The 17997-nt window shown below is 49.4% G+C and overlaps 1 protein-coding gene across 3 annotated transcripts; it reads left to right on the plus strand.

Moving 5' to 3' along the window:
- The first annotated feature begins 325 nt into the window (after positions 1 to 325).
- On the plus strand, positions 326 to 15157 carry Arhgef15 (Rho guanine nucleotide exchange factor 15). 3 transcript variants are annotated; one of them, XM_021176964.3, is made up of 16 exons: positions 326 to 423; positions 2591 to 3246; positions 3503 to 3853; positions 4162 to 4216; positions 5760 to 5818; positions 5899 to 6110; positions 6230 to 6390; positions 6571 to 6723; positions 7722 to 7851; positions 10154 to 10228; positions 10327 to 10419; positions 10511 to 10671; positions 10771 to 10923; positions 11275 to 11357; positions 11462 to 11566; positions 13506 to 15157. In XM_021176964.3, the coding sequence occupies exons 2-16, from the start codon at positions 2640 to 2642 to the stop codon at positions 13655 to 13657; spliced, it is 2550 nt and encodes an 849-aa protein (XP_021032623.1). In that variant the 5' UTR covers positions 326 to 423; positions 2591 to 2639; the 3' UTR covers positions 13658 to 15157. The 3 variants fall into 3 exon arrangements, with proteins under 3 accessions (XP_021032623.1, XP_021032622.1, XP_029340068.1); XM_021176963.2 differs by lacking the exon at positions 326 to 423 and adding an exon at positions 895 to 939; XM_029484208.1 differs by lacking the exon at positions 326 to 423 and adding an exon at positions 895 to 939 and having other exon boundaries at positions 10820 to 10923.
- The last annotated feature ends 2840 nt before the right edge of the window (positions 15158 to 17997 follow it).

The following is a 17997-nucleotide window of genomic DNA, read 5'->3' on the forward strand; positions in this document are numbered from 1 at the left end:
CCTGGGAGCTCATTGTCCAGATCAGAGAGCAAATTAGAGGTAAGTGGTGGCTGGAACTCCACAACCTGTCTTCCTTTCTCCCCCTGCATTGACTCCAGGACATTTGCTGTGGGAGCCTCCCAGCGCAACACTGAGAGCTGGGGCCTCCTGAGGAACTGGGAACACAGAATAGTGAGCAGCAAGTCACTCTACAAATCTAGAGGCTCCCCTTCCCCACCACCCTCAACACTCACAACCCTGGTCTGACACAATGGCTGGGTGGGGCCAAGGCACTGGCTTCCTCTGCGGAGATGGAAATCTGGGCCTTCAGTTCCCGCCTCAGAGACGCAGTTATCTGGAGAGTTTGGGCGGCATTTGGTGCTCCGAAGGGACAGGGGAAAGATTTGCTGAAAACAAAAAAAAAAACGACCTCAAACCATAGAGGTAAATTCCTGGTGGGGTGGGGTGGGGCCTCTGCAGATGTGGGGGAGGGTGGAGAAGAGAGGATCCCTAAGTGCAAAGTGTGGTTGGCTCGCACCAAGGTTGGAAGATGGGGACATAGACAGTTGTGCAAGCCAGACATCCCTTAGCTAAGAGGGAGGCATGAAGATGGTCATGCCGTTCTGCCAGCCCAGCTTGCCCTGGGCTGCCCACCCTCATTTGAACACCCCCGGACCCCGCGCACCGTCACCACCCCCACCCCACCCCCTCCACGTAGCAGTACAGGTGAGGGTGCACGGGAAATTAGCCTCCTCTACATACTTGCGTGCCAGTCTTCTCAAACCTCCAACATCTTGGATGCTGGATTCCTCACATCCTCTAGGCCCGGTGTGCGCATGTGGAGCCTGGTGTGGCTGGGGGGGGGGGGCTGGTGTCCGGTTGGGAGGAGGATCGGATTCCTGTTTCCTGCCCCTACTCACTCAGCCCACGGAGGTGACTGGGAGTGGAGGGAACTGGAGGGTAAGTGCTTGGGGTCCCCCCGACTCTCTGGGCTCATTCTGGAGTGGGTAAGGAACTAACAGGAGGTACCCGGTATGGGGAAGGGTGGTTTCCCTGAAGGTGCAGAGACTGGGGAACAGGAGGCCAAGCTTGGGTAACCACACTGACTGGTTGGTTTATTGGCACCATGCAGGGGCCACTGAGTGAGCTGCAATCTAAGGGGTTCCTGATAGCCATCTTTTCTCAACTTAACCTGGGACCTGGAAGGCTATGATTTCTGACTGCCATAGGGAATTTAGAGGCTCTCTTGTGTCCCAGCTCTTGTCCCCATCCTCCTGATCCTCAAGAGGTAGAGTAGCACAGGTCCCACCGTCCCTGGGCTGCTGGTTCTGTGCCTCAGCCTGGACTTGTAGCCACCTCCCTGGCATTAGACAGAACCCAGAGTCAAACTGGAGCCTCTTTCTATGACCAGACCCAGGTGTGGCAGGAATAAGAGGATGGGAAGCAGAAGAGACCAGGCTGGGGCCTCCTGGTCTCCTGGGGTCAGAGGCTCCAGGAATCTTCAGGGCAGGAAAAGGAGACTAAAAATAATCCGGAAAGGGAGAGTCCGGAGAGAGGAACTGGGAAATGGGAGGGGGGAGGAGAGGCAGCCAGAGTAGGGAAACAGTGATGCATCCCTCAGCTACACACACACACACACACACACACACTCATACACATACACACCACACACTCACACATACACACACTCACACACACTCACTCACACTTACACACTCACACACATACACACCCACACACATACACACCACACACACTCACACATATACCACACACTCACACACACATACACACCACACTCACACATACATACCACACACACACTCTCACACATACATACCACACACACATTCTCACACATATACCACACACTCACACACACATATACACCACACACACACTCATACATACACACTCACACATATACACACCACACACACTCTCACATACACACATACACCGCACACACTGCACACACACACACACACACACACAATGCTCGCACCACACACTTCTTGATGTGCCTGTGACCAGCCACGATTGACTCCACTCTTCCACAACACAGCTTCCCAGGGCACTCTCAACTCTCACTCATCCAGCCCTGGATAACAGAACACACATGCTTACATAAACTCCTACACACAGCAACTACACCAGCAAGCTGATTTCTCCTCATTGAATCTTGCTACCCCTGCCTCCCCATCCTCCCCAACGGCCTGTCCCTACCTCCGCTGTGTCCTCTTGACTTGACTGTGGCAGCAAAAATCATAGAGAAGCTGGACATTGCGATACAGCTCCAGAGGATGAGGCAGGAGGAACAGAAGTTTTGAGGCCAGTCGGGGATGCAGAATAAGAGATGCTGTCTTTAAAAAGGAAAAGCTGCCCAGGAGGGTCCAGGGGCAGAATGAGGAGGGGTGAGGGGTGAGGAGAGAAGACAGTAGAGATGAGGAAGGGAGGGAAATGTACCAGCCTTCTCTCCTGACTTAAAAAAAAACAAAAACAAAAACAAAACAAAACAAAACAAACAAAACAAAAAAACGTGGCTTCAGACAGCCTCAGTCTCTCCATCCAGGGGACACTAAGGGGCACTTCCTCCTTCCACCCTCCTCAGGGGATGACTTCCGCAGAACACCCCACTCCTTGGAAACACTCGGAAGACGATGTCTGCTCAGTCTCTTCCTGCAGCAACGCCCCCTACCTTGAAGCCCCCTCGGATCATCCGCCCCCGACCCCCATCTCGGCATAGGGCTCCACACTCCCCGGGGCCTCTCCACAATGGCTCCTCTCCGAAAGCACTTCCTCAAATATCCAATGATGCATCGGCCTCAGTGTGCACCTCCATCTTCTGGGAACCCCCCACAGCTTCTCTGAAGCCCCCTGCTCTTCTGCCTCCCTCAGTTTCTAGAACCAGTCTGGACTCTCAGACTTCCCCTGACTCACCTTCCAGCACACCGAGTCCCAGCCCAGTGTCCCGGCGCTCCATCTCCCCAGAACCAGCTCCCTGCTCTCCGGTGCCCCCACCCAAGCCCTCTGGGTCTTCCCGAACACCTCTGCCCTCGGGCCCTACGCCTCTCCAGGATGGCTCTGCATCGGCCCCTGGCACGGTTCGCAGACTGGCCGGCAAGTTTGAATGGGGAGCTGAAGGCAAAGCCCAGTCCTCAGACTCCCTGGAACGGTGCTCCCAAGGGAGCACGGATGTGAATGGGGAGAAAGAGACTCCCGAAGTCGTCCTTTCCGGAAATGAGTCCCAGGAGAACGGCACTCCTGGTAAGCATACACACCCCGGTGCAGCGGGGTGACCTCAACATAGCTTTGTTTTCAATGCTTAAAGACTTTAAAGGGCTAACATTTCTTCTAGTGTGGATTTTATGTATGAGAAATCTATTTTCTGTGTTTCTTAGAGTTTGCAGATAGTCGGGGCACAGGAGATCTATAGATACCCGGGTTTGGTCCTTGATGTGGGACGAGGCAGGAATGAGCCAGGCCCCAAGAACTTACTGCTTAGGCAATCCCTTCTTCACAGATGCTGCCCTGGCCTGCCCTCCATGCTGCCCCTGTGTCTGCCATGTAGCAAAGCCTGGCCTGGAGCTCCGGTGGGTGCCTGTGGGGAGTTCTGAGGACATCCTCAGGATCCCCTGCCGGGCATCCCCACTCCGAACCTCCCGCTCCCGCATCAATCCTCCAGTCATCAGTCACCCTCCAGTTGTGCTCACATCCTATCGCTCCACTGCCGAGCGCAAACTCCTACCTCCCCTCAAGCCCCCCAAGCCAACTAAAGTCAGACAGGATGTCAGCACCTCTGGGGAGCTTCCACAGCCAGACCTGAAACTGCCTTCAGAAGATGGGATCCAAACTGCTACAAAGGCCTGGGAAGGTGGGGAGATGGGGCGGAGCCTGGAGTGGTAGGATCTCTGGGCTTTGGGAACACCGGGGTGGGGTGGGGTGGAGTAGGGAGTGGGGTGGGATGTGGGGTGGGGGATGTGGAGGAGGGTGGGATGTGAGGGGTGGGGATGGGGCTGAGTGGTCAGCTACACCCCTATCGCGCCCTGGACTCTTCCATTTTCTATCCTCTGTGGCTCTGGAGTTACACTCTGGGGAGTGGCATTCTCAGTGCCAGTTCTCACTAGGGCTGGGGCTCAGTGTCTGGAGCTTAGCTGTGGTCACTCTGGCTTCTCTCTCCAGGGGACAGACCTGAAGAAGCTCCTCTGAATGCTCCCTCTGTAGCCTTGGAGGGAAGGTAACGAACTCCCCACCTTTGCTCTCCCTTCTTGCCTCACCATGCTCTCACCTAAGGGCAGACTAACCTTCCAAGTTCGGATGAATACTACCTTATTCAGGTAGAAGGGGAAGAGCCGGGGCTCCAGACACAAGGAGCCCAGGTTTCTAATCTGACCTCTGTTCCTTATTAGTTATGCAACCTTTTTTTTTTTTTTTTTTTTTTTTTTTTTTTTTTTTTTTAGGTTTTTCGAGACAGGGTTTCTCTGTATAGCCCTGGCTGTCCTGGCACTCACTCTGTAGACCAGGCTGGCCTCGAACTCAGAAATCCGCCTGCCTCTGCCTCCCGAGTGCTGGGATTAAAGGCGTGCGCCACCACGCCCAGCTTAGTTATGCAACCTTAAATGGATTCTTTTCCTGGGTCTCAGAGTCTTTCTCTAAGAAGTAGGGATACTCTGTTCTATCAGGTTATCGAGGCATAGTAACCCAATATCGGGTTATGAAGGCACTCAGCAGACTGAGGCAGGAAAATTAGGAGTTGAGGCCAGCCTGGGATCTGTATCACAGTTCATGTTCAAAACAACAGCAACAACAGACCAAAAACAAAACAAAGCAACAAACAAACAAAAGAAACAAAAGGCAGGGCCAGGTTCTGCTTAAATTTTCTTATTGTGAGTTTATATTTAAAATGTTTTAAAGATCTATTTCTATGTATTTATTTATCTATTTACTTTATTGTGTTCTTGTTTGTTTGTTTTCAGACACAGGGTTTCTCTGTGGCCCTTGATGTTCTAGACCTTGCTTTGTAGAACAGGCTGGCCTCAAATTCACATAGATCTTCCTGCCTCTGCTTCCCTAGTGCTGGGATGAAAGGCATACAGCACCATGCCTGAATAAAATTTATTTTTAAATATGTGTTAGTGTGCGCTCATGGTGCAGGTTCCCCTGGACACACACACACACCATAGGCTGAGTTATGAGCAGGTGTGAGACACGTGATGTGGGGGCTGGGAACCAAACTCGGATCCTCTGCAATAGTTCATTCTCTTAACCGCCGAGCCATTTCTCAAGTCCTCTATTAAAATTATTGTTGGCAAAACCATTTGGCAACCATGACCATCCATTGTTTTCCTGGCTTGCTAATCACCCTAGATTTTTTTTTTAATCAGAAGTAATAATCTAAGTATGCTCATTTGTTAGAAAATATTTACTACAGCCGCCTATAGCTTGAGTGAATGGTTGGCAACCAGGAAAGAGGAGACAGGGAGCCACAGGTGCCAGAGTTTGACCATAGGGAGTTATACCAAGCCACACAGATCTTCCAGCCTGTGCTGCTGTGAGAGAGGGCTGGGGGGAGGGACGTGGAAGCATCTACTGCACAGTAGTTGATACAGAAGGAATGCTGAGGACCTGATTTGTCGGGGCCTCCCCCTCCAACCGGCACAAACATCTGGAATTTGATCTGGGGAACTGTCAGGATCCCTCCACACATTGTGCATCTCTCTCGTCTGGTATCCTGTGAATTAACACGTGGACCTCACATGTATTCCTTTCTTTCTCCCCAGGGAGGAGGAAGGACTGGAAGGGCTGAAGGGGCTGCAGTGGGAACTGCCCCTGCAGGACGGTAGGTCTTTACTGGGACAGGCAGGAGGGACGGGTTCCGGGGGCCCTGGACTTCCCTGATGTTCTCTGTCTACCTTCCAGAACCTTTATACCAGACTTACCGAGCAGCTGTGCTGTCAGAGGAGCTGTGGGGTGTGGGTGAGGATGGGGGTCCCTCTCCAGCTAACCCTGGAGAAGCTCCCACCTTCTCCAGGCTCCCTGGACCTCGAAACACTCTGTGGCAGGAGCTCCCGGCTGTACGAGGCAGTGGTCTCTTAGAGAGTCTAAGCCCCCAGGAGCGGCGCATGCAGGAGGTGGGTGCCCCAGGGTGGAATTGAGAAGGGTGGGATAGGGGATAGGGAAGGTACATGACCGGGGGGGGGTGGTTGTGAGGTGGCTGCCCTCTCGACTGTGGCCCTGCTCTCCTGTCTAGAGCCTGTTTGAGGTGGTGACATCAGAGGCCTCCTACCTGCGCTCCCTGAGGCTGCTGACTGACACCTTCGTCCTGAGCCAGGCTCTCCGGGACACACTCACGCCTCGGGATCATCATACGCTGTTCTCCAATGTGCAGCGAGTCCAGAGCGTCAGTGAGCGGTCAGTGGGGCCCCGTCTTCCCAGGACTCTGTGCCTTGGGCTGATGAGCATCCCCTCTGGCTTTCCCCCTTTTCTGGATCTTTCCTTTCAACTGACCCAGTTAATGCTTAGCACTCTCCTGAAAGAGTTGGAAAACCAGACTTTCAGTACGTCTATTAATCACTCTGTCTATACTTTCAGGTTTCTAGGAACACTGCTGTCTCGTGTTCGTTCCTCTCCACACATCACTGACCTGTGTGACGTGGTGCATGCCCATGCAGTTGGTCCTTTCTTTGTGTATGTGGATTATGTTCGGAACCAGCAGTATCAGGAGGAGACCTACAGCCGCCTTATGTGAGTATAGTGGCTTTTTCCTTTCTCCCTGGTAATGTCTTCCAAAGCCACTGGTGAATAATACCGAGCCATATATATATATATATATATATATATATATATATACATATATATATATATATATACACATATGTGAAAACAATTTATAAATTAGGCCCAGTAATAGATTAATAATAACTAATGATGAAATAGAAATATTAGAGCAATATAATGTAATAAAATTATCCACATCATTAGTCTCCTAACTTTGTGGACATTAGTAAGTAAAATAAGAATTTCCTGGACACAGCTCGGCGATACCGCCAAGAGTCAATTTGATGAATAGGATATATATAGCACTAAGGGGTGGGTGGTGTATATACATGAATACACTGGACAAAGGGATTGATTATTGGTGTTCCAAATAAGACATCTTAAGATGGGGCATCTTGAGGTTTTATCGTTGCTAATCAGAAAAGCATTTGAAATATATATGAATGTTTGTCTCTGGAACATTCCATTTAAAGGTGTTGAGTAATTGAAGTTATGAAAGCAAAACTATGCTGGGCAGTGGTGGTACAAGCCTTTAATCCCAGCACTTGGGAGGCAGAGGCAGGCAGATTTCTGATTTTGAGGCCAGCCTGGTCTACAGAGTGAGTTCCAGGACAGCCAGGGCTACACACACACACATACACACACACACACACACACACACACACACACACACACACACACACACAAAGAAAAAAGAAAAGAAAAACAGAAAAAAAAACCCTATGAAAATGTATGAATTGTTTATTTCTGGAACGTTCCATTAAAGGTGCTGGATAATTGAAATTATGAGAGGATAAGGGGTTTCTGTATCCCAGAGTTGGAGGAACGGGAGAAATCATGTTAAGGCTGATGCTGGAGCTGGCGGGAGTGGGGGGGGGGGGGGACACGACGACGACGACGAGGACAACGATGACGACGACGACGACGACGGACACATTCCCTAAGCATCTGGGCTTTCTTTGCAGGGATACAAACGTGCGCTTCTCCGCAGAGTTGCGAAGGCTGCAGAGCCTCCCCAAATGTGAGCGGCTCCCGCTGCCATCTTTCCTGCTGCTGCCCTTCCAGCGCATCACCCGGCTGCGGATGCTGTTGCAGGTACTGACTCAGCCTCGTGCCTGTCCCATTCCACCAAGCCTGCTGTGGAAACGATACAAAGTGTCTGGTGTAGTTATCACCATTTCCTACCCCACCAGGACCGCAGAAGTCCTTGTGGGGCAACACCTCCCAAACAGTCCTCAGCTCCCTCATTGCCTCGGGGGACAGACTGGTGCAGGAAGGAGCCCTCTAGACTTTTCCGCTCAGCCTCTAACTAGTTGAGATATCCAAAGGAACAAACAGTGGTTTGGGGGAGGACTGAAAAAAACAAACCTGTGAACTTTAAAGGGCCATGGTAAATATGCAGATTTATAGTGTATCTATCCAATTCTATTTTTGTTTGTTTGTTTGTTTGTTTGTTTGTTTTTTCCGAGACAGGGTTCTCTGTATAGCCCTGGCTGTCTGGAACTCACTTTGTAGACCAGGCTGGCCTCAAACTCAGAAATCCGCCTGCCTCTGCCTCCCATGTGCTGGGATTAAAGGCTTGCGCCACCATGCCCGGCCCAATTCTATTTTTTATGGTGGCTGTAGAGTAGGCTGAGAGCTGCAGACAGCTTGCCTAGCCCATACAAAGGTAGGCCTTGGATACAGTGTAACTGACTAAAATAGTAAGTGGCAAAGTTTCTCAGTGGGATAATACTGAGAAAAACAAATGGGGGGTTTGAGAAACACTGTTTTGTTTGTTTCTTTCATTTTTCCAGACAGGGTTTCTTTGTGTAGCCCTGGCTGTCCTGGACCTAGCTCTGTAGTTGAGGCTGACCTCAAACTCAGAGACCCATCTGCCTTTGAGATCCAGAGTGCTGGGAATTTTTTCTTTCCTTAGACAAGGTCTCGTTATGTGGTTCTGGATGGCATGCTCTGCATTCCAAGCTGGCCTGGCACCACAGAGATCTGCTTGCCTGTGCCTCTAGAGTGCTGGGTTTAAAGGTGTGGACCTCCACTCCTGGCAGTATTGGGATCTTAATGTGAAGAGTTTCCAACTCGATGGAAACATCTTTGTTTTGAGATAGTTGGCGTTGGTGTTTGTCTTGGTTTTGTTGTTGTTGTTGTTGTTATTGTTGTTTAGAACTCAATACACAGCTCAGGCTGGCCTCAAACTTGCAGTCTTCTGCTCCAGTCTCTTGAGTGTTGGGATAACAGGTGTGTACATATTATCTTTTTAAATTTTTGTTTATTTAGTTAGTAGGTTAGTTTTTCCAGACAAAGTTTTCCTGTGTATCTGGCATCTAACTCACAGAGATCACCCACCTGCCTCTGCCTCCTAAGCAGAGGGATCAAAGACTTATGCGCCACCACTGCCTAGCTTTTAGATGTATTTTATTTTATGTATATGAGTACACTGTCGCTGTCTTCAGACACACCAGAAGAGGGCATCAGATCCCATTACAGATGGTTGTAAGCCACCATGTGGTTGCTGGGAATTGAACTCAGGACTTCTGGAAGAGCAGTCAGTGCTCTTAACTGCTGAGCCATCTCTCTAGCCCCCTTATTTATTTTTTTTAATTTAATTTTTTTGTGGGAGGATCGAACTGATGCCTCACTCATGCTAAACAAGTCTCTGCACTGAGCTGTGAAACCAGTTGCCTTGAGTTTTATTCAGCCTTGTCCGGCATTCATGTAGACAACATACTAACTATAATACTATACTAACTCAGTGATTGCTGAGTGTGCAGTTAGAGACCCCCTTCTAAATGTGACACACCTCTATAACCCCCGTGACAAATGTGCAAGGGCAGGAACCATCATTTACAAGACCTTATAAGGGAAGAAACAGGTGCAGTTTGAATAACTTGGCGTAGTTCATGTAAAAATAATGGATGGAGCCAGGTGTGATGGTACATCCTGTAATCCCAGCATTCCAGAGGCTGGGCAGAAGGATTCAGACCTAAAAGCCAGCCAGAGCTGCTTAGCAAAAAAAAAAAAAAAAAAAATGCTGTCTCAAAAAGACATACACACAAAAGAATAAAATAAAATAATTAAAAAGATAGAAATTTAGGTATTTCTAACTGTCTGGCTCTATTGTTAGGCTAGTAATTATTAAAACCCACCACCATCTATGGTGTGCCAAGAACTATGCTAAATCCTCCTTATAAATCACTTTGATTCCTCCTAATGTTAACATGCTAAGTAGATATCAGCTCCATCTTATAAATGGAGAAACCTAGGCTTTGAGCACTAACCTGATTTGCTCAGGCTCTGGCAGCTGGTAAGTAGGTCTTAATAGATCTCAACCCTAAACGGAACACCTGGCAAAGCTGGGCTGGGCGCTGAGGATCTCAGTTCCCTTCCTCTTTGTTTCCAGAATATCCTAAGCCAGACAGAAGAGGGGTCCAGTCGTCAGGAGAACGCCCAGAAGGCTCTGGGTGCTGTGAGCAAGGTGGGCAGGAGGGAAGTTGCGGCGGGAAGAGGTGCCAACTGACAGAGGGGAAGTGGGAGGGAAGATGCTGTGATGGGTGACAGGATGCTTCTCACCAGATCATTGAGCGCTGCAGCGCTGAGGTGGGGCGCATGAAGCAGACGGAAGAGCTGATCCGGCTCACCCAAAGGTTGCGCTTCCACAAAGTCAAGGTCAGTCCAGCCCAGACTCTCCATTTAGTCTTTACTCACCATGCTACCCTGAGGCTAGAGCATCTCTCTCTCTCTCTTTTTTTTCTCCCAGGCTCTACCCCTGGTCTCCTGGTCAAGGCGCCTGGAATTGCAGGGGGAACTGACCGAACTAGGGTGTCGGAGGGGGGGTGTGCTCTTCACCTCCCGTCCGCGCTTCACTCCCCTCTGCCTGCTGCTCTTCAGTGACCTGCTGCTTATCACTCAGCCCAAGAGGTGGGTCCTGCGTGGGTGGGGAGGGAGCCTGAGCCGGAGTGGTGAAGAGGCATCTAGCAGGACCCCTGCTCTCCTCTGAACGCCCTCTTCCCTGGGCAGTGGGCAGCGGCTACAGGTTCTGGACTATGCCCATCGCTCCCTGGTGCAGGCCCAGCAGGTTCCTGACCCATCTGGACCCCCTACTTTCCGCCTCTCGCTTCTCAGCAACCACCAGGGCCGCCCCACCCACAGGCTACTCCAAGCGGCCTCACTGTGAGTCACATCTATAGAAAGCACTCTTGGGGGTTGGGGGTGTGGCTTAGTTGTAGAGAGCTTGCCTAGCGTGCCTGAGACCTGGGATTCAGTCCTCATAAGCCAAAGAAAACAAACCAGTATGGTAGCCTTACCTTTATTATCTGAGCACTGGGAAGACAGGGATAGGTAGGAGGACCATGAATTTGAGGCCATCTTGGGCAGCCTCGTCAAAACAAGCAAACAAACAAGCCGCTCTTAGGACCCTCAGACTCTGTATTCTATTTCTTTTCTCTCTGTTGCTCTTACTTACCAGGAGTGTATCTCTTAGGCCAACCATGAATCCTCCCCACCCCCTCTGTTCACCACTAGGTCAGACATGCAGCGCTGGCTGGGAGCCTTCCCCACCCCAGGTCCCCTTCCCTGTTCCCCAGACACCATCTATGAGGACTGTGGTAAGCATCTCTCAAAGGGAGGAGGGAACAAAATGTGAGTCTAAGGGGAATATGGGATGACAACTAAAAAGAACGAGGGGTCCAACTGACCCACATTTCACCAGAGTGTTCCCAGGAGCTATGTTCAGAGCCATCCACACCTTCCAAGACTGAGGGGCAAAGTCTGGAGTCCAAGGCCCCCCGAAAGCATCTGCATAAGAATCCAGAAGGTGAGCAAGCCTTTCGTCTACTCTTTCAGCAATTATTTATCGAACAGCTTGAGCCAAGCACAGAATGTGTCATGCTCTGCCCTGTATGATTTTTTTTCCTGTTCCAGCAGTGCTGGGATCAAGTCCTTGCCTTACACATGATGGGCAAATGCTGCATTAATGAACCACAAGCTGGCACTGGAGTCTGCCTTCTAATGAGAAGCAGACAGTAAAGGCTAAGTGAGCCTGGTGTGCTGGTGGTGCTGATGTTGGTCTCTGATTTTATCACTTGGGAAGCATAGGCAATCGGATCTGTGTGAGTTCAAGGCCAGTCTGGTCTATACAGTGAGTTTCAGGCTAGCCAGGGCTACAGAGTAATTTTGTTTTTTCTTTTTTTTTTTTTTTTAAGATTTATTTATTTATTATTATATGTAAGTACACTGTAGCTGTCTTCAGACATTCCAGAAGAGGGCACCAGATCTCGTTGCGGATGGTTGTGAGCCACCATGTGGTTGCTGGGATTTGAACTCTGGACCTTCGGAAGAGCAATCGGGTGCTCTTACCCACTGAGCCATCTCACCAGCCCCATTTTGTTTTTTCAAGATGCAGGTTTCTATCTAGCTCTGGCTGTCCTGGAATCTGCTCTGTAGACCAGGCTAGCCTTCAACTGTGAAATCTACCTGCCTCTGCTTCCCAAGAGCTAGGATGAAAGGCATGTGCTCCCACTGCCTGGCTGAGACCCTTTCTCAAAAAACAAACAAACAAAAACAATAGTGGCCAATACTGTAGCTCTGTAGTTTCAGTACTGGGGAGGTTGAGGCAAGAGGATCAATATTTGATTGGGTTGCATAGTGAATTCTGAAACAGCCAGAAATAGATAGCAAGATACTGCCTCAAGCAAAACAAATCTAGGATAAGTAAAGTTACATGTAGTTACATGTAGTATGTTAGAAGGGGATGGGTGCAATGGGACAAAGGATGGAGAGGAGTAAGGGAGGCGGGGGTTCTAGGGTTCCATGGAATTTTACATAAGCAGGTGAGATAGACGTGCCAGGAGGTGGAGTGGGTTTGACAGAGGTGACCAACCTAGACATTCAGTGTCTGGAGGAAGAGTGAACCAGCGGGAGGGCATGAGCAGGGCAAAGGCCTAGTACCTGTTGTGCAATAGGAACTGTCAGGAGGCCAGTGTGCCCAGACTGACTCAGAGAAGGGAATGATGGAAGCAAACGAGATCACAGAGATAACAAAGACCTTGCAGCCCTTGCAAGGATTCTTTCTTTAGATTGATTTTTCTTTTCTTTTTCTTTCTTTCTTTTTTTTTTAAAGATTTATCTATTTTATTTTATTTTATTTTTTATTTTTTTTTGGTTTTTCGAGACAGGGTTTCTCTGTGTAGCCCTGGCTGTCCTGGAACTCACTTTGTAGACCAGGCTGGCCTCGAACTCAGAAATCCGCCTGCCTCTGCCTCCCGAGTGCTGGGATTAAAGGCGTGCGCCACCACGCCCGGCCTATTTTATTATTTTATGTGTATGAGTGTTTTGCCTGTATGTATGTCTGTGCACATGTGTATGCCTGGTGTGCCTGCAGAGGTCAGAAGAGGGCACTGGATCCCTTTGGCACTGGAGTTCCAGATGGTTGTGGGTCACCACGTGGAGGATGGGAATCAAACTTGGGTCCTCTGGAAGTGCTCCAATTTCTCTTAACCGCTGAGCCAGCTCTCAAGCTTAGAAGCTCTTCCAGTTGAGTGACGTGAGCAGTCACTGCAGGACCCAGCAGAGAACTGACACAGACCCTCAAGGATGCTGATAGCCTTTCCAGGAGCACTAGTGACTGAAGTTGAATGCTCTGGTCTTTTCCACTAATCCCCAGCCTGTGACCTGAGACCTGAGGATCCCCCTCCCTCGTCCCCATCACCTGACCTCCGTCCTGCTCCACACAAACCTTTCTCTCCCCTCTTCAGGTTGGCTTAAGGGGCTTCCTGGAGCCTTCCCTGCCCAACTGGTGTGTGAAGTCACAGGAGAACATGAGAGGAGGAAGCATCTTCGCCAGCACCAGAAGCTCCTTGAGGCTGTAGGACCCTCTTCAGGCACTCCTGACACCCCTCAACCTTAAGGCAGGCTAGGGAGGAGCACAGATTGGGATACTGGCAGCAGCATGGGGAAGAAAAAGTCTACCCATCCATCTGTCCAACCGTTCAACCGTCCATCCATCTATCCATCCATCCATCCATCTACTTGCTGTCAGTGGAAACACTACCTCTAGAGGCAACAATAGGGATAGAGCAGCTAATGAAACAAGACCATCTGAGCCCATAACAAGGAAGAATGGGGATGGCTTGAATGTGTTGCCAATGGAGACAGGGGATAAGTACAGAGTGGCCAAGGCTAAGGCCACGGCCAGAGGGTATCACAGTATGTCCACAACCAAGGAAGATTAAGCAGGGGCATTACATTGAGAAATGACGTCATTGAAGTAGTCCTGTAGACAACAGGGATGGGATGGGACCCATCCAGCCAAAGAAGATGGTGATTTGGGCCCAAAAGAGCAGTAGTCACCCTTGTTGGTTTTACTGAAGCCACTGGTCCTGCTTTTTGAGTATAGGAAGTATTAAATTAATCTAATACTTCTGTTTTGGGGCTACTTTCTTTGCCCATTTAAAACCACTTCCTTTCTTCTAGAAGAATCCAGAGTGCATCTCAGAGAATATGAGTGCATGTGTGTTCATGTATATATGTATCTAGCAAGATAACTGTGCTGAATGTGGGGTGTGTGTGTGTGTGTGTGTGAGAGAGAGAGAGAGAGAGAACGCACCTCTCCCCTCTCCTGTCAGTGACTGAATACTTCCTTTCCTCTATCATCTCACATTTATCCTTTATTTTCTCCAAAAAAAAGCCATATGCCCTGAGTTCTAAAAAAAGAGGACTGAGCATAGCTTGCCCAAAGACTGGGACCGTCAATGCAAGCCATGGATTCAGGGTCTCCCGGGTGTCTCTGGGTTCTATGACAGTTGAAGGCTGGTATTATGAAGCAGATGGTGGCCCGCAAGGAAGGCACTCAGGACTAAGCCGCTGGGATTCGAGATCCTCTGCAGTCTGTGGACCTCTTCCTGTCCCAGGCATTGACCTCTGTGATTCATGTCTGCTCTGTGTCATCTCCCGACTTGAATTGTCATCATGATGTCAGCCAGCCTCGGGCTGCAGAACAAGTTGGGTCCTGGGTCAGCTGCCAACCATCCTGATCTTCTATCCTGATCCTCTCAGAAGCAGAAGGCTGAACTCAGGAGGGAGTAGAGAGCCGATGGTGTTACTCAGACTCAACCACGGTTTCTGCTAGAGAACCTGCCCTGTGTGATGCTGGAGGGGTGAAGGCAAAGGCAGTTGAATAGACAATTGCTGGGCTTGGGGCCCAGACCTGGGCAAAGGCTTTCTAAATCTTCAGGACTGTGCAATACTGTTCCTTCATGTATGACAACCTGCCCAGATGGAGACTCCCTAGGTGACTATGGGAGGGGTAATGAGTCTGGGGACTTGAAGGCAATAGGGCACTTTGTGTGTCCACAGCTTTCATCCAGCAAAGTGCCAGCCACATGGGAAACCCTCAATAAATGTTGCTGGAAAGAGCAGTGGTCTAAAAACACAGTTTTATGTGGGGGCCAGGTGCTGGATGCACCAGTGCTAAGAACAGGTGTCGGCTCCACTGGAACTAGAGCTTAGAGAGTAGGTACTAGGCCTGCCTGGAGTGTGTCGGCTCCTGCACAGCTTCTCAGGGGAGCCATGTTTGAAGTGGGCCACAGGCGCTGCAGCTGGGGTTGTTGGAGGCTGGGAAAGAGGGCAGGGCAGGGTCACCGTGGTTGGAGCTGGTTAGAGGGTACAGTACAAGGTCAAAGGAACAGATCAGTCAAGTGTCTGATTCCAATCTGTGCCTGCTCATTGACCGCCTCTTATGTGGCAGGCACAGTTCTGGGAGATGAAAAAGACAGTGTAAAAAGCGCCCTTTACCTTAGAGGGACTATACCAGTTTGAGTGCATTCTGAAATCAACACGTTAGTAGGTAGGATGAAGTTAGAACAAAGCGTTAGTTACAAAGAAAATACTCTCTCCAAAGGCTGTGACAGATTGGTGTGGGGTGAAGGGAGACAGGGAGACCCTGGAGGAGATGACATCTGAGCCAGGTGACAAGAAAGAAGAAGCTGTGGAATGAGACAAGGGGACTGTGGGCCAGGAGTTGTAGGTGGAAGCAGTGGAGACACACCTGGTGTGTCTACACTGCTGCTTGGTGGGCGTTTCTCTCCACCAAGCTCCCCCTTTGTCTCTTAAAAACATTGTTTTTTGAGCATGGTCTTACTGCATAGCCCAGGATGGCCTCAGACTCTTTTCAATCCTCCTGTCTCTAACTCCCAACTGCTGACATTATAGGCATGAGCCGCCATATCAGAGGAATCCTTCCCCTCTTTAACATGAGATACAAACTTGGGGCTGGCAAGGTGACTCAGCAGGTAAAGGAAGATGCTTACCACCAAGCCTGACACCCTGAGTGCAACCCCAGAACCCATATGGTTTCCTATAGCTTAAGCTTCAGGTCTCCTAACTTGCACTGGAGGACCCTAGAAGTGGAGTCACATGGGCATATGTTTCTGCAAGATTTATAAAAGTCAGGCCAGGTTTGGTAGCTCAAGCCTGTAATCGTAGGATGTGGGAGCCCAAGGTAGGAGGAGTGCCATGAGTTTGAGATCAGGCTCAGATACAGAGGGACACCCTGTCTCAAAAACAAACAAATAACAACCACAAAAACAAAACAAAACAAAACAAAAAAAAAACCCTAAAGCTGGGGATGGTTGTGTGTGCCTGCCTTTAATCCCAGCACTAAGGAGGCAGAGACAGGAGGATCTCTGTGAGTTTGAGGCCACTTTGATATGTATAGAGAATATCAGGCCAGCCCACAGACACACTGAGATCCCTACCCCCCAAAAACAAACAAACAAAACAAAACAAAAAACAATTAGTTATTGAGGTCCAACTAAAGGAAGTCGTTGTGGAAACTTTTAGTTGTTTAGTGAGTATGGTAAGTAGACTTCAATGATTGCCAGCTCTGGCTACCCATGCCTTTATATAGCCATACTGCCTTTTGAGTAGGTATTTAGTGTCAAGTGTGTGACGGGGGGGGGGGGGGGGTGTTGGGTGTGTACACGCAGCCCAGCTGGCCTCAAACTTTCTGTGAGGTTGGCCTTGAACTCTCGATCTTTTTGCCTCCATCTCACAAGTGCTGGGTTCTGGACCTGCACCACCACACCCAGCTTAGTAATTAGGTTCTCAGGAATGGCTAAAGCGATAAGCCGAATGGCTGTTAACGGGTTAGCTGGAGAATGATGGATTTGGGAGTAGACTCTTTTCCTGTTGAGTCTTCACAGGAGAATCCGGATCCCGAGCCGTCTGCTAGACTCTGCTGGACATAACTGTGGCTATTTTGAGCTGTGTAATGGCTCAGATCTTATTTGTTTTGTGCATCTGAATCTTAGTAGGAGCTCAGGATGGCTCTGACCCTACGTTTTGGCCTTCTGAATACAAGGATTCCATACCTGTGCCACCATATCCCACAGGTTTGGATCTTAAATGTCCCCTGAAGGGCATGGATTGAAGGCTTAGTCAAGGTTAGCTGGTAGGAGAAACCTTTAGAAAGTGGAAACTAATAGAAGTTAGGGCCCTGGGCTGAAGAGATGGCTCAGCTGTTAAGAGCACTGACTGTTCTTCCAAAGGACCTGAGTTCAAATCCCAGCAATCACATGGTGGCTCACAACCATCCGTAATGAGATCAGATGCCCTCTTCTGGTGTGTCTGAAGTTAGCTACAGTATACTTAGATATAATAATAAATAAATCTTTTTTTTTTAAGAAGAAGAAGTAGCTAGGGCACTGACAACCTCTGAAGGGAAGAGTGGAACCGTGGCCATTTTTTCTTTTGGTTCCTATCCAACATGAGGTTTCGCTATGCAGCCTCTGCTCTGCCACAGCCCTAGAGCACCAGGGCAAGCAAGCGTAGCTAGTGAGTTAAAATATAGCTTGCCTTGCCAGGCATGGGGGTGCACACCTTTAATCCCAGCACTCGAGAGGCAGAAGCGGAGGCAGCTGGATCTCTGTGAATATGATGAGGTCAGCCTGGTCCACAGAGTGAGTTCTAGGACAGCCCAGGCTACACAGAGAAACCCTGTCTCAAACAGACTAACTAATCAAGTAAATAAATGAAGCTTTCCTTCAAAGTTGGTTTATTTGGATGCTGGGGTTGCAAGGCAGGTCAATCACAGAATTGCTCCAAAGTAACCGAGTCTGCTTTCTTGGTAAACTATAAACAGATAAAAACAGCTAAGGCAATCTATGGAGTTGTATGACCTGCACCAGGAATGCAGGACCTGCACCTTCACTCTTCCTTTGGTTTAAGGTAAACCAAGTACATTTGATC

Source organism: Mus caroli, unplaced genomic scaffold (genome assembly GCF_978045245.1).
Source record: "Mus caroli unplaced genomic scaffold, Mus_caroli_1 scaffold_13, whole genome shotgun sequence".
NCBI lineage: Eukaryota > Metazoa > Chordata > Mammalia > Rodentia > Muridae > Mus > Mus caroli.

Coding starts and splice junctions, on each gene's coding strand:
- Arhgef15 (XM_021176964.3), top strand. CDS start 2,640: ATGTCTGCTCAGTCTCTTCCTGCAGCAACGCCCCCTACCTTGAAGCCC. Junction 3,854..4,161: donor TGCTACAAAGGCCTGGGAAG/GTGGGGAGATGG, acceptor TTCTCTCTCCAG/GGGACAGACCTGAAGAAGCT. Junction 11,358..11,461: donor CACCATCTATGAGGACTGTG/GTAAGCATCTCT, acceptor ACATTTCACCAG/AGTGTTCCCAGGAGCTATGT.